Genomic DNA, 27,307 nt, shown 5'->3' with positions numbered 1-27,307 from the left:
TGCTGTGTCCTCACACACAAAAACGTCCCCGTACAAGGCATATTCTCCATGGCAATGAGCCCCCCGTCAGTTGCTGTGCTTCATTGGTGAGAGCAGATACATGTCTGTGGACATGTGTGATCCAGGCATTAAGAGCCCAGTGCATTTATCCATCCCAGCTTTACCGGGCTGCTCATTTGAAACATGAGCATGACTTATTTTTAGAGGGTATTAGGGCTAATCCCTTGCCTGCATTTTCATACATTCATATGCAGAGGATGAGGTTAGGATCAAAGTGATTGGCCTCATTCAATGTGTTTAAACTCAGAAAAGAAGAAGAAGAAGTCAGTTCTGAGTATTAACAGGGTCTGTATGGTTCTCTGAAATTACTTTGGAAGATATTTAAATGGGATGATGTTGTTTTGATGTTCATAGTTTGCAGATTTTCTTTTTTTCAGTTTTACCTGATGGTATGGTAAAAAGATTTTGGCCTATGGCATGACACTAACCCACATATTTTCTCTATAGTTTATTAAAGGAATAATTAATAATGTAATTATTTACTCTTATGTGATTCCATATGTGTATGTGTGGAACACAAAATTACATTTTTGAAAGATCATTTTACATTAGTTTTTATGTTAATGTTATTTATTAATAGTAAGCAATTATACAATTATACATTTATAATTGTTTATATTTTTTATTTAAATATGAATTGTCTTTGTATCTAAAAGAGATATAGGGCCCTATTTTAACGATCTGAAACGCAAGTGTCAAAGCGCGAAGCGCAAGTAAGTTTGTGGGCGGGTCTCGGCGCTGTTGCTATTTTCCCGGCGGGATAAATGGTCCTTGCGCCCGGCGCAAATCTAAAGTGGGTTGGTCTGAAGTAGCTTCATTATTCATAGGTGTGGTTTGGGCGTAACGTGAAATAAACCAATCAGAGCGTCATCCAACATTCCCTTTAAAAGCAGGTGCGCAAGTTCCATTATGGATTGCTATTATTATGGCGTATTTACCAGGCGCACGCCAGGAGCGGTTCACAGCCGAGGAGACTGATGTTCTTGTAAGAGCAGTGAAAGACAGAGAAGTTGTGTTGTATGGGGATGGGAGAATAATTAGCCTGAATAATTTGTAAGCTAGATTTATGCCTATTTTGTTCACATCTTCGTGGCACACCACAATGATTTCCGTCATCTCATGTGTTAATATTTTTTTAGTATAACAATTTATGATTTGCAAAAATAACTGTTGCATCTGTGTAGATTACATGAGGAAAGTGTATGCACGTTGTGCACGCTATACATTATGGTCAAGCATGCGCCCTTAAAATAGCATAATGAACAACGCGCAACCCGCCACTGACTTTAGACTAGGTTTTTTCTGGTCAGTGGCGCAATTGTTTAATGGAACAGCAAAATAGCACCAGGGATTGTTTGCGCCAGAACACGCCTCCTTTTTTGCGCTGAACTGCCCAGGGAGCGCAAGTTCATTTACTAGTTTAGCGACGTGCTTCTGTGGAGGGAAAAGCGCGCTTTGCGCGGGTGCAAGATAGGAATGACACATGCGTTGGTGTACAAAGTCAATTGCGCTGGGTGCAAGATAGGGCCCATAAGAGCTATTTATGAACAATATCACACGAGTAGCAGTGCAATATGGCTGTATATCAGCAGGGCTGTGATTTGCTGATGTATCACATAGCTATGAGAGTGATATTGCGTTAATACAATAGTTCGATGGCATGATTGTGTAAATACTTTAGAAAAAACAATGGAGTTTCTTTAAAATCTCTCTTTTGTGTGAAACTACTTTCGTCCGCCATGGATTAAAATCTCAGTTTGACAGTTTAACAGCTGAGCCCAAATCTCTGTTACTAATTCGAAAACGTCACTTCAGAACTAGTAACGAAGGAAAGTTGAGTTGCTTCATTAAATAATTATTTTATTACTGTATTATGAGATATTAAGATGGACTGAGAAAGTGTGATTAGCTGCATCTGATACAGCATTCATTCTTCTCATATTCACAATAAAACATTCGTTTGAATGTCCGCTGATGAAAGCGATATCTTTGTCATACTGTCATCTGTTAAGGGTTATTTCGGATGACAGCTCTGCTTATTGCATTTGTTGGTTATAGTGCTTAATTTCTAAATTGCGAGGTCCCAGAACAAAGTGAGGTGACGGATCTGGCATTTGATTAGAGGAGGGAGAGGTAACGGAGCATTCGCTCAATGGAGGACCAGCTTATATGATTAACAGCGTGCATCTTCTTACGGTCATGAAAAGAAAAATAGAAAAATAATAAAATTTTAAAAACAGCAATTTCCAGGCCTGGAAAAGTTTGGGAAAAATAATGGATTTTCTTCAAATCTCTGTATAATAGAATTATGTTTAATCAGCTTTCGAATGTATAATGAGGAAAATTCCTGCAAACATTTATTCAATAGAGCATGTATGAGTAAATAAATCCACACAAACTATCAGATTAAAACAGGCATTTGAAAACAGCATGAGTGATTCAGCTGTTTCGCGTCTTCTCTCTCTAACTCTCAAAGCGGCTTCACAACAGCATATCTTGTCTGCACTACTGCACGCTGCGATACAAGACTTTCGCTCAGGTTTCGGGACAGTTGACAGAATTCGAGTTATTGTTGCATCGCCACTAAACAGTATCATTTGCACATCTTTTTAAGTTCAAACCATTCAATACTCGCTGCTCCAGAGGGGGTTTTCTGTGCACTCACAATCACGTCCAAAGTGTGTGCATATAAAGCACCTTGTGAGTACCAAATTGAGTTATTTTTCGCGGACAAATTCGGATCTGGCTTGTTTCTGGTACAAATTAAGCCCTGGCTGGCTGTCTTACAAGGTATGTAAAATAGATCTTTAGACATTACTCTCAGCCAAAGGTATTTGCTCTGGAACAAATAATATATAAGTATATTACTATAGAGACATCAGAGCCAGTGGCATATTCAGGAATATTTGGCCAAAGTGAGGGTTTTTCAAATATATGTTATCTTTACAGGGCTCTAGACTGCGACATTTTTTTGAGAATGTGCGAGTTCAAATTTGACGTGGTGGCATTTGTGCGAGTGCATGGTCTGCGCTGCTCCAAAGCATCTGTTACATACAGCGCGCTTTGCAGAGCCACGGCACATTCTAGCAGGAGTCAGAATTCACTGATCACATGAAGAGAGGTGCTCTGAACATGTTGGTATTCTTGTCGAAAAAACATGCGAGGTCTGCCACTGACAGCCAGTTTAGTTTTACTTCTCTTTTTGTTTTCGTTTTGAAAAGCTTGTTATCTTTGCTGATTACCTCACGTTACGCTATGGAGGCTTTCTTTAATATTTGTATTTATTTGATTCCTCAGTGTTTGCTTAATATAGCTTGTGGAGTATGCCATGCCTCATCTGATTAGTTTTTGTTAATAAATGTTATGTTAGCTAGTTTGTCGTTGTAGCCTAGTTTTTTATTGTTGTTGTGCTTTTTAATTAAGTATAACAATGAATTAATCTTTTGTTTTAGTCTTAAAAAGTGGAAGGTGTATAGATATAACTTATATACGCATATAGACAATTCTCTTTTCTTGTAAAATATGACACTAAGATCACATATTTGATTTGCGAAAGCGCACAAAGCTCGGCTAATAACACAGCACAAGATACATTTCTGTTCACAAGATTCAAATCACAAATAATAATGTTGAAAAAGAACGGGTTGAAAGCTGAACACTTGAGTTACCATATAACTATAAACTGTGATACAAGTTCATCAACATGCATTGATTAATCTCATGTTGTGGCAAAAAATACAAAATAAAATAAATAAAGTTAGTCGAAAAAGAGTGAGCAGTGGGAAGAATGAGTCTAGAGCCCTGCTTTATTAATTAACAAAGTGCATATTTAAAGTCCAAACCACTGCATTCTTGCCTAAAAAAATACATTCCATGACACAAAAGCAGTATTATTTATAAAATTACAGTGGATTTGGGAGTCCTCCATGAAAATCGCGGTCAGAAGTCCTGCAAGCAGAGTGATACCAACGGTGAAATGGTTGGCGTTCTGTTATCACTAGAATATCGCACTGCTGGAGAAGGCTCTCAGACAATCATATCTGAGAACCAGAAATAACTGTATCTGTCTGTCTGTTTATACACACCACACACACACACACAGCATCTATTCATTTATTTGTCAAGTTGTATACGTTTTCGTTCCTCAGAAGAAAATCATATGTGAGGGTTCTAGTTGATTTGTACACGCTAGTCTCCTCTCGAACAAGTCGGTTCAGAATGAAAAGTATCAGCCGACGCTCACAAACACAAATGAACAGTCAGTGCCCACTTTGACTGATGCTGCAGTCATGATGTCTTGTTCGTCTGTCAGTCAAACAGCAGTGCTTTCGCCCCCGTCAACTCCAGGCCACAGTTAGCAACAACTCCAATCTGCAGTCGAAATTCTTTTGTTCTCACCTGTTATTTTAAAACAAAATAACTCCCACTTCACACGGTGCTGCCGTCTGCTTCTTTCGTTTGTCATTTGTCTCCTTCTGACAGGAGCTGAAGAAAAGCCAGACAGAGAAACAGGCAGCTTCAGGAGTCAGTCAGGCATGGTCACCGGGTCCCCTTGTTCAGTTCGTCAAAATATATCGCCAAAGTGCAGCATCTCAGACACCCGTCCATATTTTATTCAGAGTGCAGGTTTGTAAGGGGATTTTGTCTAATACTCGCTGATCCAGGGGAACCTGAGACGTTTCTGCGAGATTAGAGATGCAAATTAGAAATGAGCAGCCCGGCTGATGTCTCGCAGCTGCAGTGCCAAGTTAGTAATAATGGTAAAATATTGAAATGGGGCAGTGCAGCTTGTTAGATCCCATAGTTCAGGTCTGCTGGGAGTGACGGCTGGGACGCGTCACGGGAAAATTCATTTGATCAGAGGTCTGACTTTGCTTTGCTCTGTGCTAAATACTTGGCACTTTGTGAGCTTAAAAATAGTAGGTGAGACTGGCGTTGGCTCGCATAATTTCCGTAACCCAAAGCACACACAAAATAAAATTAATTTGTTAATTAATGACAAAATGGAATGGAAAATAATAATATTAATGAAATATTTACATTTAACTGTATTAAGACATACATTTAAAAGTATATAACATATAATTAATAAAAATATTTACTTAGCAAAAAATGTATCATAAAATATTATTTCTTTATAATTTTACATATTATACATTATTATGATGATTATTATTACCTTTATTTTATTCATTAAAAATATTTTTAAGCCATTTTAAGCAATTAAATACTTAAAACGTTCCCTCTCACACTGTTTTCATAAATTTTGTTTGTCAGTTTGTATAGGTTGTATAATTTTTTGCAGGCTCCAAAATGTATGTACACAATAAACAATTGTTTTTATACAGAAAAAAAGATATAGTATATATAGAGATATATAAAATATAAGAATTAAAAGGAAAAAATTGAAGGAAATTTTACTTTTGAATTAGCATATTAAATCTGTGTGGCTCAACAGGGCTAACATTCAGATGTTATTTCTCCTAATACAAATTTTTACCAGAAATGTACTCTTTGTCTGCCAACTCTTCTAGCCAACCAACTCCTTTCCCCTAATCACGAGCAAACACTTAATTGAGAAGACGTACCACAAAGCCAAACTTTAACAAGCTCATAGTGTCCTGGCAGAATCATACGATCAGTCATGGCATTTTCTGTTTTGCTTAATTTTTTTTTCTTTTTTTTTTGACTGTAAAAACACAATGAATCAGAAACCACCCGTGATATAGCAGCGTCATTTTCACACCATTTCCAGGAAATCGTTTATGAATTCGCACCTTTCAATTATGATTTCTTGTCAAGTTCTTTCTTTTTGTTCTTTCACCTCATTGGTCGTCCTTCCAGCTCTCTGCAGGTACTGGCATAACGTTTCTACAAAATATGTGTCTCTGGCAAATGCAAATCACTCTGTCAGGATGCAAGTTCCTGTTAAATCCATCACTTTTTGGCATCCCAGAGTCCGTGAAGTGGTGTAAATCCTGCTCCTGGCATGAGACAGTCTGTTTATGACTCTTGATTCAGGTCGCGCCATTAAGCATGTGAAGGAGGCCATCTTTGCCGAGGACGCGGGCGTAAGGAGAGGCATTCCTAAAGTGCTGGTGGTGCTCACGGATGGGCGATCTCAAGATGATGTCAACAAGATCTCGAAGGAGATGCAGATGGAGGGTGAGCGACTCTAATCTAAAAATGAGCATAATAAACAGCAGCTGTAGAAAAACAGCGACTGTCTAGTGGTTTGGTTGTTTCGGTTAAAAATAGAATTTTAAAGGCTGTAATAAAAGTAATGCTTTCTTGTTTCACCGTAGGCTACATTATCTTTGCCATTGGCTTCGCTGATGCTGACTACGGGGAGCTGGTGAACATTGCCAGCAAACCAAGCGAGAGACATGTGTTCTTTGTGGACGATCTGGATGCCTTCAAGAAAATTGAAGAACAGCTCATAACTTTTGTTTGTGAGGCTGCGACTGCCAGTACGTCCCTTTGAGAATCCACAGAAACTTCCTCTTGCAGTTTGCTGTGACATGTGGTAGAGAACTTGCTAGTTTTAATATGCTTAGACATGCTACACAATAAGTATTTTAAGGACGCCGATTTTCATTGATTTTTTTGAATGAAGTGACATTCTTGTGCTAGAGGATAAAGTCCCTGATTTCACAGAACACTGTTTGTATTTGAGAATAGCTAGGATGGGATTTTGACCAATCAGAAACCAGAACCAGAACTGTCTTATACAAGTAATGTTATACTTTCAAGACATTTTATTGTGTTTGAAACACTCATTTCCAATAAATCAGTGTTTCATATCATGTTTGCTATCACCATATACTAACGATGACAAGTCAAGTCAGTTTGAGACCAATCAAATTTATAAACTGTTGAATCAAAGTATCTCTGGATTGTTGCTGGCCAGACTACATTAAATCAATGCATTCAACTCTCCCAGTTTTGAGAGCAAAATCCACAATCAATATTTAGAGTCCAAGCACATATTTTTTCTCTGTTGATAATGTTACACTTGAATGTATGTCACAGTATGCAAGAAAAGATTTCATTGCAACTTTAAGATTAATTATACTGTCAAAAAGTACAGAAGTTGATGGATTAGCAATAACAAATGTGTTTTAAAATGATGAAATAAGGTTGCTCTATTTCAGTATGTTAATACGTCACAATGCTGTTGATAGCATTAATTATTAAATGACTACACAAACTTCTGGAATACTCTAATTTGGTCAAACAAATTTATTTTTTGAATAATGCCCACTAAACAACACGATTGGCCAGTGTCTTAGGTAAGCAACCACTTGCAATATTCTTAAGGGATACAGGGTAATTACTTTTGGATTACTTTAAGTTCTTCGCTCTTCCGTTCTCTGAAATCATCCCTTGTGAGTTTACGTCAAGTCTAAAATAACAGTTGTAAATTTGAAAATGGTCTCTGAACAGAAAAAAATATTTGAATGCATCATTATGTAACCTATAATTTCCAAAAATCACTTTGTTCTTGGGGAATTGATAGGTTCTTCTTCTTTTACAGCTTGCCCCTCGATGTTAATGAGCGGGAACACTTTAGCTGGTAAGACAACAATAAATGATCCTGGTTCACACTAACCTCTCCATCATTGTGCTGGGTAGGAGGAGAGGATCTAAGGATTTATTTGAAGAATTAGATCTATTCATCCACTGTCAGTATTTAACAACCCCTTTACTTAATTAGGACCAGAGGGTCATGTTATTCACACCATAATCTAGATCTGGAAGAAAGAAAAAAATGCTTTTCACATGGCCTGTCTTTCATTAGATGGACAAACATACTGTTGCTTGAATTGTTGCTGTTTCAATCAAGTTTTTGCCATAGATACTGTTTACACTAGGGAAATGATAAGCTTTTTTTATATAAATATTTTTTTTATTATTTTGTATGATATAAACTATATTAATAAGTAATATATTTGTAATATTTATGTTCTAGTGTATAATATTGAAATCTGCCATAGGAAAGTATTTTAACACTTTAAGACATCGCAGTACAGGCCGCTGAATAAATCACTCTTTCTCATTTCACATTTACATTTTTTATTTTTTTATTTATTAATGACCTAAAATCTGATAAATTACTCACTAAATGTTTGAGGCCTGTAAGATTTTTATTGATGTTTTATTATTATTACGATTTTTATTTATTTTAAGAATTCTATTTATTTATTTTATTTAGAAAAAAAAAATGAATTAAATTGTTCAAAAGTAATAAGAACATTTAATACTGTTAAAATTATTGTTCTCAGATCAGTTTCTAAATATTTCATGGTTTGCAAAAAAAAAATATTCCGCTTCTGTTTTCCAGCTATTTTGACTTTTGATAATAATGTTTCATGAGCACCAAATCACCATATTAGAATGATTTCTGGAGGATCATGTGACACTTGAGTAATTACAGGAAGAAATGATGTTTTAAAACATATCAAAATAGAAAACTTATCTATATAATATTTTACAATATTACTGTTGTTTTTACACTGTATTTCTGATCAAACGAATGCAGCCTTGCTGAGCATAACAGACTTTGTTCAAAAACACTTTAGTATAGTCACAAATTCTTACTATTACCTAGTTGCTTATTAGCATGCCTATTAATAACATATAGGCTGTTTATTAATACTTATAAAGTTCACGTTCTGCAAGACCACATTCTACATCCCTAATACCTAAACTTAACAATTACCTTACTAATTATAAATGAGCAGCAAATTAGCAGTTTAACGGTACTGTTTTGTTAGATCAGCATACTTCAGGTTTATCCGTTGTCCTTTGCAGGCTTCCGTATGATGGAGATGTTTGGTTTGGTGGAGAAGCACTACAGCAGCGTGCAAGGTGTCTCAATGGAGCCTGGGACTTTCAACAGCTACCCCTGCTATCGGTTGCACAAGGACGCGCTCGTCTCTCAGCCTACCAGGTGTGTGTGTGTGTGTGTGTGAGTGTTTGTTAACTGTTTATATGTATGAAAGCGTAACAGCACGCTCAACTGAAACTCTCTGAAATGAGAAAAATCTGTGTTAGCTGTAATATGTCACCTGTCCAATCAAAACCATAATACAGATCTGGTTTAATGGATTCTAAATGAAGTGGTTTTAGTGAGCAGGAACAGATTAGCCCCACACTTAAATGCAAAATAAAGAGCGATCGGTCTTCTGTGCCTGATCCCAGAGCACTGACCCTCCTCCTCCTCCTCCTGTCTAGCATGTGATAATATTTAGATTAGGCTTCACTTTCCTGCGCTCGGGGGAATGTTGTTATTACAGTGGAGGGTTTCAGCGCAAGGGTCTCCTCTCCTGTAAATCTCGCAAACCGCAGCCTCGCTTTAACTCGCACTCAGGCAGCTGGGAATTACTACAACACTGTTATTATGATAATCTCATCTGTGATTATGAGAAAGGCCAAAGACTCACGAGGTAATGGCAGCACTCTGGATACAGTTCACATTTGTTCTTCAGAGGAGAGCGCTTGTGTAGCAGAAGATCTGTTTTACTGGTTGTGCAATTTCTTTTGGTTTATTACACTTATGTGCCGTTGTTGTGCTATATTTCACACTGATTTGTCTGATTCATTTGTCCCATGTGGGTTGCATTGGAATGGCTAAGGGGGATAAGAAATATCAATATATTTGACGTTTTTTGCTCTTGTTGAAAAGTTATGAGAGTGTTTATCCATATTTTTTATTTTCTTAACTCTCTAAAAATTTAATGATTAAAAAACTGAAATGAGTCACAATATGAATGTCAACTATTCACATGAGTCTGATGCCAAATTAATCTAAATAATCTAAATTTGATCCTATAAATGTCATGCTAAAAAAAATCTGTCTTATTCATTTGTTGTCACATTTGATTATTTCTGTTTTAGGTGAACTATTTTTCTAAAATGGGGGAAGAGTCTTAATTTGTGGCCATAATATCTTTCTCTTCCATGGTATTCTCTTTCCTTTCACATATCATGTGTGGGGCTATTCAAAACCTCAGAAAAAAAAAAAAAAAAAAAAAAAAAAACTTTAAAAAGTGACAGATCATTTCAGTTTATTATTTCAAACATGATATGAAGGAGTTTGCAAATGTATGATTGATGTTGACAGGTATCTACATCCCGAAGGCCTTCCCTCTGACTACACTATATCAATGCTGTTCCGCATACTGCCTGAAACTCCTCAGGAACCTTTTGCATTGTGGGAAATCCTTGACAAAAACAATGAGCCACTTGTGGGCATTATCCTGGATAGTGAGTATTACTGTTTTTGCTTTATGCCCCCATGCAGGCCTAACATAAAATATTTCATTAATTTTCATTAATCTTAATAAAAAAAATAAATAATAATAATAATAATAATAATAATGGTTTAATAATAAAACTTTCTACAATAATATATATTATTCCTTTTGATTAATTATATGTTCATCAAACAGTGGTTCTCAACTGGTGGGTTGTAACACTGCTAACCAACCAATATAATCATGAACAATTATACTAGCAAAAAACATGGGATGATCTGCTTTTATAAGGTTGTAGAAAACACATTGCAATTTATTTGTTGCAGGTGTAAAAAGTTTAGTGTCTAATAAACTTAATAAAAAAATAATATGCAGATGCCAGTGTATTCTTAAAAACCATGTACAAAAAATACACAAGATAAAAGAAAATGCAATCATTAATGCATGGAAATAAAAATGGAATAAACAGGGTTGGTGCTGATCAAAATGCATTTTCTGCAGTGAAACTTTGGCTGGGGAGAGCATGAAACCACTGAAATCAAAACCAAAATGGACAGTTTTCCTAATCCAGAAAGGCTTGCACATATGGAGTGTATGTTTGATTGCCTACATTTGATGTCCAATGTGAAATCTTAGTCCTGAAACAAAACCAGTCGAGAACCACTGACTTAAAAGATCTAAAACCCTTGAGTCTAATGTTTTCTGTCTCTCTTCAGACGGAGGGAAAACATTAACCTTTTTCAATTACGACTACAAGGGAGAATTCCAAACGGTGACTTTCGAAGGAAGTGAAATTAAGAAGATTTTCTATGGCAGTTTCCATAAGGTCAGTCTGTCTTCCATTTATGATCCAGCTTTGACTATGATTACAGAAACTATACAGTCATTTGTGTTTCAGTCTCATGGCTGAGGTTTTCTCTTTCTTGTCAGGAAAGTCATAATTTAAGCTGGACTTTGGAAACGCTTGAATTATAGCTACCAAAGTTTGTTCATTCATACTATAACCATTCATGTACCAAATGACCAAATACAGCTGAATACACAAATTTTAATTTGTAAAGTTACCTCATTTTCTTTATAGTTTTGCCTTGACTGTCAGAACCAAATATCACTGATGTTTTTAGTATATTTTGGCTTTCTGTTTTGCCTCATTCTCACCTGATTATGTACAAGTTTGGGCACAAGAGAATTTCATGTCACATGAAATTGAAGTTTTTCCAAATTACAGTAGATTCATAATGTTTAAGCAGCTATTTGGTTAGTTACTGTAAAACATATATAGTTCAGTCAATTATATTTAATTGTGCATTATAGCTGACACCTAGATGAACAATTACAGATGTTTTTATGACTGTAAGTCATTCTCCTTAAATGCTACTGACGTTAGAAAAGTGTATACCAATATCGCATGTAACTTTAGAGACGGTCCCTAAATTTGAGAGTCTCGAACGTCCAACGACAAGCCAACTTTATGTCCTTTTCTTCTTTCTCTCTAAGTGCCAGAGGGATACATCTTTTTTGTAACATGGCTTATCATTTATTACAGTGACGCGCACTTGTGCGTCGGTGCGAATTGTCAATGCACGCGAGGTGTCTATGCGCAATTGCGCATGACTCAAACGCTAGCAGACACAGCAGCAGTTGTCGGGAAATAAGATTTTTTTTTTGTCTTGAATTATTCATTTATTTGTTCATTATTCATTCATTCATTCATTTATATCACTTGTTTAAGTTATTTAATTGTAAAAAAAGAAAAGAAAAAAAAGCAGCCGCTTAGTCCGCTTATGCCTCGGGCCGGCCCTGATCACCATGCTAAAATCTTCGGACTTCTGATGCTTTCTGACCTTCAGATTTCATCTTTGCATTTTAAATTCTATACATTTAGTTCAATCTGCCAATTATCGTTTGATCTCACACATCTTTTGTGGGAAAAAAAACAGTAGGCATTTAAATACACTTTTATATTAATTTAATTTCAGCTAAATTAATTAAAGTTTAAACTAAAAGACAAAAACATAATGTATTCACACATTATATTATTTCACCCAGGGCATGCACTACAGAGTCCTGACAGTATGAAAATGGCTTATGATAGCCCTGTCCTGTTCGTTTTCTGTCTTCTTTCTTCACATCTGTGCTGGTGAAGAGCTCTCTATCACTCTTCCGCCCTCCAGTAGTTTTGAGAGGCTGTCTGATGTATTCCAAGGCTCTGTGTGTTGCTTGTCTGGTTATAATTCCCTTTTTCTGCCAAGTGTGTTCTACCTTTGAGTGCATGACAAGCCGTCCGCAGCCTTTGATGCAGTGGCGTGTGTGTTTATGAGCGAGTATTCTCCTGACATCACTTATGATGTGTTTGTAGGGTAATCCCTCTTGGCAGAGCTCGTCAAGATTAGAGTCTGTGAGTAATACAGATTACTTCAGAACCGTCTCCGCTCCGGATCCTGAATTAATAAATATATCTCTGCCTGTCTCATCTAAATGGGGGGGGGGAAATAAGCAGGATTTGGACACTTTCATTGAAGAATTTCTCCTTTTGTATCGCTCATTCAATAGTTTTGATAATACAAAAGCATTCTAGAAAAGTTATTTTAGGTACAATGTAAGAAGTTTAAATGTGCATATAGTGAATTTTCCCTCTATGTTTTAGAAATGAATCATGTTAATTTTTGGTAATTAATTTTATTAATTACATTATTACTTATTTACATCTTTTTGTTTAAAAATGTTACTGGTAATTTTACATTTTAATGTAAAAATACATTTCTCTGTCTTAAAATGAACCCAAAATAAGTTGGAAATTAAAACTTAAGATACTTAATTACTAGAGGCATAGGTAATAATCAAAAGGTGAGCGTATTATTAAGCTATTTAATACATGTTTTTGTAATTATTATTTATTATACATATTGCTAAATGTTAATTTATTAAACAAAATAATAAATCTTAATTTCCAGCTTACCTTGGGTTAATTTTAAGCAAGATAAATTTTGAGATAAATAAAAACATATCAAACATTTAACTCAAACCGCTGGGTTCTTCCACACTACACCCCACTTGGGTTGTTTTTAAGTGTACTGTTACAGTGCTTAATTTTTATTTAATTATTTATTTTGATTAATAAGTGTGTTTTTAGATGATACTGACTCTTAGAATCTCAGAAATCTCTTTCTAAGTTGGGAAATAAAACTAGATAAAATTATTAAACAAATAACAAATGATTCGTTATGATGTATATAATGTCAAAATAAACATTAACCATCACTTTTATGGGAGAAAACTGAATTAAATCCCAAACTTTCAGTATTGTGTTAATCAGAAAATCTCCATTATTTTAGGATGTCCCAGATACAGTGTTTGACAGAGCGATAAATGCAAACTAACACACACACTACATTAATTTATCTCTATTTGTATTTAAGTCAGCGTTCAGTGCCCAAACCAATATAATCTGTTTTATAAAGCTCCGCAACAGCATTGAGTTGGCATGGTTTCATTTTGTAGTTGCTAATGAGATCCGTATTCGGGGCTTGTGGCTAAAGCTGAGAGTTTGTCTGGCCACAGCTCAATCTGATTTCCATAACGTAAACACTTTTTGCACGGCAGTCGCTGTCCTCAATACCACTGACCCCAAGTAACGCACAGTTGGCTTCAGTTGTTATGACAGCTTTTAAATAAAGCCCCCAACTTGGAAGAGCTCAGAGGGTCTAGGACTCTCGTCGGCCCTCTATTAAAAAAAATAAAATAAAAAACAGCTCATTCCTCTGGACCATGACTTATTCCACACTTTCTAAAACCAGTGCTCAACGGTTGCAATTTTGTAAGGTCGTGAGAGGAAGTCATGTGGATGCTGCATCTTATCTTATGGAAGTTATTTGGAAGTGTTCTGTACTTTTATGCTCTTGTGTGCATTTTGAATCAAGGTTAGAACTGTGTAGAATACATTTGGAGGAAGTGCTGACACGCGCACTTTAAAACTGAGTGAAACATGGCTACTCTGACAACACTTGTTCATAAACAGCATACGTCATGAAGAAATATAATGTTATATGTGATCAATTATGTGTAATCACATTCATAATGTTCTTTTGTCACATACTAGCTTTGGAGATGTTTCTACATCTACAACAAGAACTGATTCATTCGTTCATTCATTCATTCAGTGTGAATTTTTGTTTTGTTTTCCTTTGTTTTTTGCTTTGTTTGTTTGTTTTGTTTCCTTTTGTTTCGTTGTTTTTGTTTTGTTTGCTTTGTTTTTTGCTTTGTTTGTTTGTTTTGTTTCCTTTTGTTTCGTAGTTTTTTGTTTTGTTTGCTTGTTTTTTTTTTTTTTTGGTCCGATTTTGAATTGTTATTTAAATGTGATCTTGACAAACAATTAAACAGATTTCGCTTTGTCACAATTCAAGTAGACTGGACTGTACTTGTAGAACTTGAAAAAGCTGCCCAGGGCCGTTATGAGTATGACCGTCAAATGAACTGAAGGGGCTTTGTCTCTAATGCTTGCCTGGGTCTGTCCCTTAGGCCATAAAAAGAGAGACGCTACTGATCTGCTTATAATACAACGTTGAGGAGAGACAAAAAAAAACGTTTTCTTAAGCTGTTTTTCTTTGTCTTGTGTTGTTTAATTATATTATATGATATTATTATATTATTAAATCTAATTGTTGTTAAAAGTATTATTAAACAATGCACACAAAAACACATACCCCAACACATAATACTAGCTCGTACTACCATACAAGCCAAAAATACAGATTAACAATCATTGTATGTCTAAATTGGCGACAGCGTGCTGTGTGAAATGGGCCAGTTTATCATGTTGGAAAGAGAATTATCCTGAAACTGATCAGGAGGCAGATGTGACCATCAGCGGCCACTCCTGCTTAGAAGATAATCGTTCCACACCAGCAGACCAGTTCAGACACACTCATAAACACTGTCAGGTTCAACACATGCAGCACATGGACATGTCACTGCTGCAGCTGCGCAATCTAATTGGCTTTCGCCGCAGAAACACCTGCCGCTCAGAAGATGGAAGGTGATATTCAGTATGAAAATCCATATTTGCCAAAACACAAGTCTAGCACCTCACAGACTTTTTCCCGCCTTGATAGAGAAGTTTAATTTCTGAGAATTAATCAGCCTCCCTTCATAATGCTTTATAATTGACATTAATGTGAGATTTCAGAATAATGAGCTTGGTCTGAGTCTGCTATCAGCCCGCCTGTCTGACAGCACACTCACACGTACAATTGCATTCAGTGAACTGGAGAAAATTGAGTTTTAGACCCCAAATCCATTAACAGGCGACGTGTGCTGTCTCATGCTGAAATATACTCTTGACATACAAATATGAACTTTTGCTAACACTGTGTTCTGTTTGAGTTTTGCGGTTGTTATGGACAATTACAGTTCTCTCATCTGACTGACAATAAATCAGGAGAGACACTGAATGTAGACACGGCAAGGTTGATTTGGTTTTATATTGGTGTGCGTTTGTGAACTTGAATGTTTCTGTAAGACTCACTTGAAATCTCAGATTGAAATTGAAAACTAAGAATTTGATATTTAACCCCGTCAAGTCTGACATTTTGAAATAATTCTTAGAAAACACAATAAAGTTCAGTTTGTTAATATTAGTGAACTAGTTAACATAAACAAACATAAAAAAAAACACTTCTACAGCATTTATTAATCTGAGTTAAAGTTGATTCCATCATTCAGTAATACATTATTCAGATCAAAAGGTAATTAATGTCATGGCTAACATGAAATAACAGTCAACAGTTGTATTTTTATTAACAAACTTTAACAAAGATTAATGCTGTAACAAATGTATTTCTCATTTTTAGTTAAAGCATTAAATATAGTTAACAAATGGAACCTTGTAAAGCGTTACTGATTTTTTTAAAATTAAACTATTGTACTATAATACTTTTAGACAAAACAGCATTTTTCTTCAGCATTGTTCTTAATTGTATTATTATATATTATATTTGATACATTAAGTTTTTTTTTTATATAACTTGAAATCAACATACATCAAATACCTAAAAAATTATAAAAATAAAAAAGTGTCTCAAATGTATGAAGTATTATCCAGTCATTATATACATAAGAATTTTCAAATATCATCGATAATATTAAAGTTATTCTTGCAATTAATTTATCAAAGATTTTCCAGCGAAGAGGAAGACATTTTTTAAAAATGTTATTAGAAGTCCAGTGTTATGTAAATGCCAGTTTAGCTGTTATTCTGTTTCTCTCACTTAAATGCCATAATTTATTCGAAAATTTCTGTAATTGTTTAATCAAACAATAATATTACATGAAATTAAAAAGTGTGGCAGTGTTTTTTTTTTACCACTTTTTGAAAATCATTGCAAAGATAGCTTGTGGAGCTCATTTACAACACAGAAAAGCTTAACCAATCCTTAATTCCTTATAATATCACTCACAATGTATTTTTGCACATGATTCATTGGATGGTCGAATGGTTGGGCAGTTTATTATCAGATCTAACATCACAATACAATATATCCGTTGCAGCATATCTTGTTGCTTTAATAATTACAATCTATCATTAAATGTAAGGGTTCCCTTTCTGTCTCACCCAGCTTCATGTGGCCATCAGCAAAACTGCTGCTAAAATTGTGATTGACTGCAAAACGGTGGGAGAGAAATCCATCAACGCCGCAGGGAACATCACCATTGATGGAGTGGAGGTTCTGGGACGCATGGTCCGCTCACGTGGAAGGAGAGATAACTCAGCGCCGGTAAGACCACAGCCATTCAGCCTCAATCCTAAAAGATGAGTCTTACCCAGGCCTGAAAGAATCATTTGAGCCCATAACAGGACCAGCTTTTGTCTCATACAGACAACAAAGAACTCAGTTTACAAGTGGAGGAGTGTTTCTGTGGAGTCTTTGTTTGGTGTCTGATAATTATTAAAGATGGTCTGAAACTCTGAGGCCTTTGAAAGCACAATCGTCGTCTCAGATTCACCCTTATAATGATTTTGAGGAATTCAAAGCGTGGGCACTCAGTTTAAATACAGACTTTATGCCTTTTGGTTTTTCCATCAGAATGTGTGGATCATTATGTCTAATTGTGTAGGAGTGCATCTGATTTTATTCTCCTCAGAGGCTGCCGGCACCACTGATGAGACTAATTGTCTTTGTAATTATGCTGGTGGGGGGGGGGGTTGTAATGTGAGTTTGTACCGTGCAAAAGTTGAAAAACTATTAGAATCCGTCATTCAGCCCAAACAAATAATCAGACGCATCTCAAGCACGACTGTTAGTAAATGCATAAAGTTTCTGCTTATTTAGATTTTGTTCATCCTCAACAGTGATCCCCTGCAATTTGTTTAGACTTCATAAAATGTTTGTGTTGATAAGATTTATAATGCATGACAGTTGCATTTGTTGTTAAATGAGTGAATGCTATTCAACAGCCTTGTATATTTGCTTGGTTTGTGTGTGTTTTATGATCCTGTCCACAGTTTCAGCTCCAGATGTTTGACATAGTCTGCAGCACATCATGGGCCAGTCGGGACAAGTGCTGTGAGCTCCCAGGCTTGGTAAGACCCAACCAGTCTGTATTTTATCAAATATATCCATTTGCGCCTTAGTTATCTTTCCACCACTTTTGGTCATGGCTAATATAAAATAGCCTACAGGAGAAATGTATCTAATAAAGATCCAACAAACAGATGTGGTCCTGCTTCTGATATACATCTGCTGGCATACTATAAATTTGGTTTATTAAAATAAAGAGTTACGTAAGGTTGGATTTTAACCTAGGCCAGCAGCACTGATCCACTGATTTATCCTCTTTGCCTCCAAATCTCTAGACTAATAGAGCACTGTAAAAAAAATAAAAATAAAATAGCAGCTTTGCTTGCCAGAAATTCATTGTAAATGATAATGAGACAATGTTTTCATTATTACAGGATGCCTTTATATTTTACAACTTATAAGCTTAACCATAAATTTGATTAAGACATAATGTTAAAGTACCAATCTATTTGAACTACCAAAAAATGGCTAAAATGATAGTTCACCCAAAAATGAAAATGCTGTCATTAATTACTGACCCTCATTTCGTTCCAAACCCATAACACCTTCATTCATCTTTGGAACACAAATGAAGATATTTTTGATGAAATCCGAGAGCTCTCTGACCCTCCACAGACAGCAACGCAACTGTTCAAGGCCCAGAAAGGTAGTAAGGACATTGTTAAAATAGTCCATGTGACATCAGTGGTTCAACTGTAATTTTCTGATGCTACAAAAATACCTTTTGTGTGCAAAGGAAAGAAAAATAAAGACTTTATTTGACAGTTTTTCTCTTCCATGTCAGAATTCAATGCTCGTTCACAACAGTAACAAGATGCATGTGTTTGATTAAAAACATGGTGCAGCGCATGTGAGCTCTACATCAGAACTTTACTGTTGTGAAGAAGCGTTGAAGACGCTTTATAAGTGGTTGAACAACTGATGTCACATGGAGTATTTTAACAAAAATATCTTAATTTGTGTTCCGAAGATTAATAAAGGTCTTACAGGTTTGGAACGACATGAGGGGGAGTAATGTCGGAACTTTTGGCTGTCCCAGCAAATTACTGTGTAATGGAAAAAAATAATGTCAAAATTGCAACTCAACTGTATATATATATATATATATATATATATATATATATAAAAAGAAATACTTAATAATGTAAATAATATTGGAAAGCTAAATCAAAAAAAAAAAAAAGACTAGTCTAAAACAAAAAGCTGACAAAAGGACCATAAGCAGTCTTGTAATTGGCTATCATTATTTATAAAAAGTTCTCTGCTGTGATAGATAATTTTATGATTTTATAGTTGTATGTACTGCCAGTATACAGTACATCTGATGCCTTAGCGATATGACTCTTTTGTTCTCTTCCTCTATCATTTTGGATACTTATTTAATGTTGAAAACCAGCCATTCTGGCAATCGTCCCTAACTATAAAGATCCATGACCACTCTACAAGTAATTCAATTATGTAGTCTTGTAGCAGACAAATAGACTTGGTCCTCCATGGATAGGAAGAACAATATCTCCAGGTCGCTTGCTGTGTTTGTGCACTTGCGAATTAATGACTTGAGGCAATTGCACAGACATCCTTGGTTGAACTGGACAAACAAAGTTCTGTTAGATTCCTAGAGAGGAAATAGTACCGTGTTTGAAATGGTGTCCGACATGTTGTTTTGTTTGTGCTTTCTTCAGAGAGTCGAAGAAGACTGTCCTGCCATGCCCCATGCCTGCACCTGTGCTCAGGACAGCAAAGGACCACCTGGACCCTCAGGACCACCGGTAAAACCACTGGTTTCACCTCTCACTAACAACCAACCTTAGAATGTGATCTGTATTAAACTAGATGATAGAGGGGGTAGACAGGGGAGATTTGTAAAACAGGACTGCATCAAAAAATGTAACCAATTAGAAATGAGCTACGTGACAGTGAGCAGTGAGGTAACAATTGTTAGTTTTAGCACAAAAATACGATTTAAAGAAAAAATTATATTTTTCAGTACACTGATAATATTTCACAATTTTACGAGACATAGCACAAAAAAAACAAACTTACAGATGTCAATACCAGTCTTATGTACTTAAGCATAAAATCTAGCTCCTCAATTTTAACACAGCAGCTTGGTGACAGAGCTACTCCAATTCGCTTTCATACCAGCATAAAAACTACTGTAGCTAATACACTTTAGCTGACAAACTTGCTATTATACTTTAGCATTAGTACTAGCTGACATACTTTAACTGACAAACACGTTCTCATACTTTACCATTAGCGCCAGCTGGCATGTTTTAGCTGACAAACTTACTATCATGCCTTAGCAATAAAGTCAATTTACATACTTTAACTGACCAAATTACTTTCCTGCTTTACCTGACTTGCTATCATGCTTTAGCATTAAAGCCAGCTAATATTTTTAGCTGACAAATGTGCTATCATTTCTTAGCAATAAAGTCAATTTACATACTTTAATTGACCAAATTACTTACATGCTTTACCTGATTGATATTATGCTTTAGCATTAAAGCCAGCTAATATTTTTAGCTGACAAACTTTCTATCATGGCTTAGCAATAAAGTCAATTTACATACTTTGACTGACCAAATTACTTTCATGCTTTACCTGACTTGCTATCATGCTTTAGCATTAAAGCCAGCTAATATTTTTAGCTGACAAACTTTTTCTCATACTTTAGCATTAGCCCTAACTGACACTGATACTTTAGCTCACAATTTTACTATACCTTAGCATTAAAAATACTTACTTTAGCTTATAAACTCACTTGCGTACTCTGGCATGAAAGCGCTTGCTGACATACTTTAGCATACATATACACTCTAGCATAAAAGCTAGCGTGTTACGACTCTGTGTAAGACATAGATCTGTTTGAAAAACATCTTTATAGATTGCGGCGCAACAAAGACTGTAGGGATTTGTGACTTTCATATGATTAGTCTCCAGGAACATTCCAGGTTCAGGTGTCTTTCGTAAAGGATTCTTGAGGAGCCGGCAGCTTTTCAGTTTTTAGTCTGAAGCCCTAACCATATTGTTCTTAAAAAAAAAAACAAAAAAAACACACGTGTTAAGAAGGAGCACAAAGATATTAAAGATATAAAATGAATCGGGACACTGCTTAAGAGATTGAGAAAAAGACCTAGCATTAGATTTCTCAATTCAGCCCATGCTGCAGGTTAAACTCAATATGGCGGGAACAAATAAATGAGCTCATTTGGAAGGCAGCATCATATGCACCCTGAGGGAAAATGTATTCTGAGGCCTCGAAAAGGCCATGGTGTATAAACAGCAGTTCTTTCGAGAAAGTCATTACGAGGAGATCGATTTATCAAAACCGATTAGTCCACTCCTGTCCTGTCTGCGTTATAGATTTCTTCATCCATTCAAACCCATTTCCATGACCAAGAGGTGGTTGCAAGGAAGACGATTGCATTTCAGTTTTGTTTATATTATTCCTGCATTTTGAAATTAATATTACTGTCATGTGTTCTGAAGTCTCTCCTATGATTACACCGGCTGCTCAAATGAATGGAAAATGTCCTGTTAAGTCATCTTGTGCATCTTTCAAATGAATATTTATGCTTGCGTATACTCAGCTTCCACCGTCACCAGCAGGTTTTATTAAGTGTGTTTTGAGCAAGCTCATGAATCAAATTTGCCCCATAGCCTTCAGTGATAAAAACTACCTTATTGCAGACATGGCCATTGGTGATTCAATTAAAGTAAACACAGGAAAAGGAAGATGTACAAACAGGGTTAAATTACTAGCGGTCGCCTGCAGCAGTGGGGGCAAGAGTTTATGAGGGTCATAAGCGGGTGGGATATGGTTTGAACCAGGTCACGGATACTCTCTATCAAACTGTAGGCAGATTCAATCAGATTTTTTTTAACTTGCCAATTTTGCAGTATTTGAAGTCATCCTGAGGCCTCCTTCAACATTTGCCGAAGGCCCCTAGTTGGCCCCGCCCCCCGGGTTGATAACCACTATAGAGTATTGTGCTATTAATTTAGCATCATACTAATTTCAAACTCTTGGTCACTTATGAGGGCAGTTAGCACACTGCTTATGTTGGAAACAAGGCAGCTCATGATGCTTTGGAACAGAACGACCGACAGTGTTTAAAATGGCTTTATTGACACATGCCCCAGCTCTGGTCATTAAGAAAATGTGTTTGCTTATTCTGAGTTTTTCAATTTGTGTTTATCTAATTGTGTGTGTCTAACTCTCAGGGCGGTCCTGGTATCAGAGGTTCAAGAGGAGATCGGGGGGAGCCAGGCTTGACGGTAAAGTACACATATGCTTTATGCATCCCATATGCAGGGCCACCCAGAGTTGTCATTATTTCCCAAAAGAATAGACACCGGACAAGAGCTCAAAATGTAGAACTACACACAATGCATGTGCCTCTGTGTTGTTTTTGGAGCACACAAGTGAGTAAATCTCACCCTCGCTCTGGATTTTCAGAGAGCTCGCTTTGTTTATTTGTGTCTCTCTGTCCAACTGTAGTTTCCTCTAGAGTAAAGTCCCTCCAGATGTGTGTGTGTCCATTCATAGAATACATCATGCTTCTGTCCAAATAAACCCATGCTGTGGCAGACATAATTTCATTTCATGCTCCAAAATTTTATGTAAACTTGGTCCAAATGACCACCACTAAGAAGTTTGTCAGAAGCTAGACTGTGACGAGTGTCTTTTGCTTCCTTGATTATTGCATTCCTGATGGAGAAGGAGACTGCAGGGCATTCACACTTTGTTTCAGCAGCCCGGCTGGTGGTAGGCCTGAAACGTTATGTAATTATATTGAGGAAATTAAACCCGGCAATGAAACCATGATGATTTTATAATAAGACTACATTTATTAAGATAATGTCCGAACTTTATGTTTAAGGGGCCTCAAGGGCCACCTGGTGAGATCGGACCTCCAGGACCGCAGGGGCCACCGGGTCCTCAGGGGCCGAATGGAATGTCCATTCAGGGTCCACCGGTAAGCTGAAGACTGGATTTTTATGCAAAATTTGTTTCATTCTTTTTATTAATGTTGCCTTTTTTTTTATTCCTCTCTCTTCAGGGGGCTCCGGGTGAAAAAGGAGAGAAGGGTGAAATAGGTGTGCCGGGTCCTCAGGTAAGGGAAAATATATCGCCTGCCTATCTCATACGCACTTCACGACAGCTTCATAACACCCACACGGTCTCTCATTAGCTAACCTTGTCTCTTCTGTCAGAGAGTTACAATTATCACAGTCCCATGAGTGTCTGTGTGTGTATAGCTTGTGAATGATAAGTCGTTCATGTGTGTCTGTATGTGCTGCTTACCCTCAATTTAAGGAAATTGTTTAATATAAATCGATAAATACAAACAGATTGGGTCTTGCAGTTGGCAGCCTAATAGAATCAACTAGTGCCTTTATGAATTTCTACACCTTCCTAAACTTAGTTTGAAAACTCACTTGTTAGCGGGTAAGGAGAGGTTTAAAAATTGAGATACACTTCTGTGAAAAATCTAAATCTTTTTTATGAGGTTTATTAGAAATGACTTGCAGTTCTCCTGTTTTTGGCTGTAACCTATAAAAAAAAAGCTACTTTATACATTTTGATAGGTTAACCTTCTGGGTTACACTGGTGCAGTCTGTCTTGTTTGTTTGGTCTTCTCAAAAATGAATTATGAATGACAAAATCATTGTTTGTACAAATAAAATAGTACAACTATTAAATAAAGCTTCAGAGAGAGGGATTTTGCTCCCTTTGCAAACTGTATTGTAATTGAGGTATGAATATGAAGGTTTAATAGCAAAATTGTGATGAAATAAAACATTTGAGAGGAGGCAGTGCTTGTATGTCACTGTGATTTGTTGATCTGACAATGTGCAGATTCAGAGAAATGTTGGAGTATTGGTTGCTTGTCCCAAATGTAAGGTATTGTGGCGTTCCATGTGGCTTTAACTGGGAAACGTTTGTGAAAACATCACCTGGGACATGACAAGTTTGTGGTCAGTAAATATAGTAAGGGATTCAGTGATCCGGATAGGGTTGGGAAGATCATTCCACCAGCATTGAACAGTGAAAGAACATGTTCCAGAAACTGACATTGTGAATTTCTGTGATGGTACCACAAGGTGCTGTTGACTTCCCGACCTCTTGTTTCTAGAGGGGATGTAGACATTTAAGACTGTGTGGAGCCCGTGGCTGTTCACTAGTATCTGTGTCTTGAACTTGATGTAAACCATAACTGGTAGCTAGTAATGAGAGATTAAGAGAAATGTGAAATGGGATCTCTTGGGCTCATTAAAGCATTGAAATAATCACTCGTAGAAGTGACAAGGGCCTGGACAAGAAGTTAGGAAAGACCTGATCTTCCGCATATTGCGCAACACATACCTATACCTGCATGATCATGCTCTCTTTGAAGGACAGCTGGTGATGAAAGATTACCCCAAGATGTCTGAAAAAATTTGATTAATTTCATAATTGTTTGTGAACCTAGCTGGATGGTGTAATTGTGTTGTACAGCTGGAGTGCCAGGGAAAATGAGAAGGTCTGTCTTTGCTAGGTGGAGCTGGATGGTGATATTCTTTCATCCATGCCAAGATCACCTGCCGAGATATCTTTGGATCATCTCATTGAAATAAAAAAATACAAATAAATAAATAAATAAAACTGTGTGTCATCAGCATAGCAATGGTAGGAAAATCCATGTGCCTATACGGTAGTCCACAGTGCTGTAATGTATATGGAGAAGAGAAGGGGTCCAAGAACTGATCCTTGAGGAACAACCCTGAGGGAATCCCCCTCCAGGCAACCCTGAAAGACCCATAAGGTATAGGATTCAAACCAGTGAAGAGTAGAGTTTCTTTGTTACCCAGTGATGAGAGGGTGGATAGTAGGGATCTGATGATTGACAGTGTCAAAACGCCAGTTAGATCCAGAAAAATGAGAACTTTCACAATCTGCAAGGATTCAGTGACTGACATTAATGCAGTCTCATCCAAATGGCCACTTTTTAACCTGATTGGTTCCTGGTTGAAAACAAGATGTTTACCTGGTTGAAAACAACTTTATGTGTTTTTACAATGAATGGGAGGTGTTTAGTGCCGTGCTTTTAGTGCTTTTAAGCAGTGGGGTTATCTGAACCTGCTTAAATGTGGTGAAAAAAATTATTATGATAAAGAAATTATCATAAATGTGCAGAGTTTTCATCAAATGAGTTTGAGCTGTGTTCCTGTGATGTTAAGCTGTTTAAAATCAAATTAGGCTAGAAGAGAGTGGAATGCTGAAGTTGAATTGGACTTTCTTTTCATCAAATAATCTTTAAAAAGAAATAATGGTTTCCACAAAAATATTAAACAGCACAAAGGTTTTCAACACTGCTAATAAAAAATAAAATGATTGAGTACCATTTCGGTACAATATAATGATTTTTGAATTGAGCACAATATTATTATTTTTGCTCTATGACTTATCAAACATCTTAAGAGAATTCTTTCAGAAACATTGAAAAATCTTACCGACCTCAAACATTTGAAATGTAGTGTACATTGGGAAACCAAACCCAGCTTCTCTTCCTACTCATTTCAGTCCACCACACACCTCTACATAATAATAAAACATTTTGACATGAAAATTATCATATTAAGATCCTATTTAAGGGAGAATCCAATGTGCCTTAACTCAAAAGACAATTCTAAGCAGGCAGGATGGAATTCATAGTTTTGCCTCAAGCAGATGTCTTAGACTTTTATGCTTCTAAAGCTTCTTTCACAAGCTTGTTAAAATTCTCCCTTTTCTGTGACAACCAACTGCTGGTTTTTAGATTTCTGCTGAAAGTGTCACCAAAAGGCTTCTAAAACATTCACAGTGACAGTTCCATTTGTTGAGGAATAGCTGTTTGATGTGAAGCCAATGACAGCCACTCAGGAAAAATCCCCTAGAGTTCTTCAGGGTGACGAAAAGAACATCCTGGCCTTTCCAGTGGTCAAAGTACAAACACACACACACACACACACACCCATACGTTCCTCAGTCTTCCAGTATAAACGTCTAGGCTTGAGATGGATATCTTCCTTTAAGCAGAGGGGCCATCCACACACTCGCTTCCATTAGCAGCCGGTATTGAGTTCTTTCAGAGTTATGTTGGAAGTAAGGAGGAAGTGGTCTTTGCCGTACTGCAGTAGAGACGCCCATAGTTCTCACTCAGGGCTAATCTATCCTGTCAGCCTGTGAATTATATTCATTGGCTGCTGGTTGCCAGTCCTCCATATCATGTGCCGCATCTCTTCCCTAGTCTGTCTCTGCCGCTGGCGCTGAGAGCCCCATATATAATACTGTTATGGGTGCCCTCACACACAGTTTCAGAATTACGAGTCCACTTGTGATGAAACAAAGCCCATTTTAGTGTGTGTGTGTGTGTGTGTGTGTGTGTGGTGCTGGTATATGGGGTGATGTTGAGTTGAACTTCTTGATTAGTAGTTTTGTAACTGAAAGGATGAAATATCATTTCATTATTAAGACGGTTTCATCTAAATTAACGTTTTTCACCTGGAGATGAGCATGCATTTTCAGTTGATGCACTGTAGGAGCTGAGCAGCAGGATTTTGCAGGGGATTATGGTATTGTCAAAAGAGCAATACAAGTGGTGGCAGCCGTAAAGAAATGCTCAACTTCATGCAAATGAGAAGTGGAAAATGCCAATCGCTGAGATGGAAGAAGCGATGTCTGTAGTAGACATTTCTACTCTAGAAATTCTAGTGTTTCTTGTGAATTTAGTGCTTTAAAGAATAGTTTACCCAATAACATAGTTCATCTTACCCTTCCAAATCTATAAGACTTTGTTCTGTGGGAAACAAAAAAGATATTTTAATAATGTTTCTTTCAAATGTTTTTGCCCTCAAAATGAAAGTCAGTGGGTTCCATACAATGTAAGTCGATGAACTGGAATTGATTTTCATTGTGGGTACAAAAACACTTCAAGGACTAAGCTACAGTTTATGTTCTTTTTATGTATGATATCATAGCAAAGCAGCTCTTCAAATCACAATGACTCAGACCACACAAACTGTCCTCACTTTCGATTACCTCCTCAGCCTTGAGATTGAGCACTTTTATAATGTCAATATCGTAGCCTGTAGATGTGTGTATGCCAATGGCCACGTGAAACTATAGGGCTGAACATTTATTACTCGGCAAAGGCCACACATTTTGTAAACAGCTATGTCTGTCATTGATTATGTTGTCTTGTTTATTTACTTCCAGGGTGTACCAGGTGCCAGTGGAGGACCAGGCCGAGATGGACCTCCAGGACAGAGAGTAAGCGTTTTTCATAAATTCAATTCACACTTTATTGTTAGTTCTTTATGATGATATCGGATAGGCTGAGCAAGCTGTACAATTACAAATGACTTTATGTTTTCAGGGTT

General features: G+C 36.6%; 1 protein-coding gene across 9 annotated transcripts in view; it reads left to right on the top strand.

Moving 5' to 3' along the window:
- The window catches only part of col14a1a (collagen, type XIV, alpha 1a), a 109,011-nt gene that overhangs the window by 65,429 nt on the left and 16,275 nt on the right, over nucleotides 1–27,307 (top strand). For 5 of the 9 annotated variants that reach the window (XM_052577440.1, XM_052577439.1, XM_052577447.1 and 2 more), the window contains 14 exons: nucleotides 6,082–6,225; nucleotides 6,366–6,530; nucleotides 7,598–7,636; nucleotides 8,875–9,013; nucleotides 10,187–10,329; nucleotides 11,036–11,145; nucleotides 16,934–17,092; nucleotides 17,821–17,898; nucleotides 19,579–19,665; nucleotides 22,127–22,180; nucleotides 22,626–22,688; nucleotides 22,786–22,881; nucleotides 22,966–23,019; nucleotides 27,144–27,197. In XM_052577440.1, the coding sequence (XP_052433400.1) occupies nucleotides 6,082–6,225; nucleotides 6,366–6,530; nucleotides 7,598–7,636; nucleotides 8,875–9,013; nucleotides 10,187–10,329; nucleotides 11,036–11,145; nucleotides 16,934–17,092; nucleotides 17,821–17,898; nucleotides 19,579–19,665; nucleotides 22,127–22,180; nucleotides 22,626–22,688; nucleotides 22,786–22,881; nucleotides 22,966–23,019; nucleotides 27,144–27,197 (1,385 nt within the window). The remainder of the gene's footprint in view (nucleotides 1–6,081; nucleotides 6,226–6,365; nucleotides 6,531–7,597; nucleotides 7,637–8,874; nucleotides 9,014–10,186; nucleotides 10,330–11,035; nucleotides 11,146–16,933; nucleotides 17,093–17,820; nucleotides 17,899–19,578; nucleotides 19,666–22,126; nucleotides 22,181–22,625; nucleotides 22,689–22,785; nucleotides 22,882–22,965; nucleotides 23,020–27,143; nucleotides 27,198–27,307) is intronic. The other 4 variants (XM_052577442.1, XM_052577441.1, XM_052577443.1 and 1 more) reach the window with 2 other exon arrangements.

Source organism: Carassius gibelio, chromosome B16 (assembly GCF_023724105.1).
Source record: "Carassius gibelio isolate Cgi1373 ecotype wild population from Czech Republic chromosome B16, carGib1.2-hapl.c, whole genome shotgun sequence".
Lineage (NCBI taxonomy): Eukaryota > Metazoa > Chordata > Actinopteri > Cypriniformes > Cyprinidae > Carassius > Carassius gibelio.
This window is presented reverse-complemented; position numbering and strand designations above follow the sequence as displayed.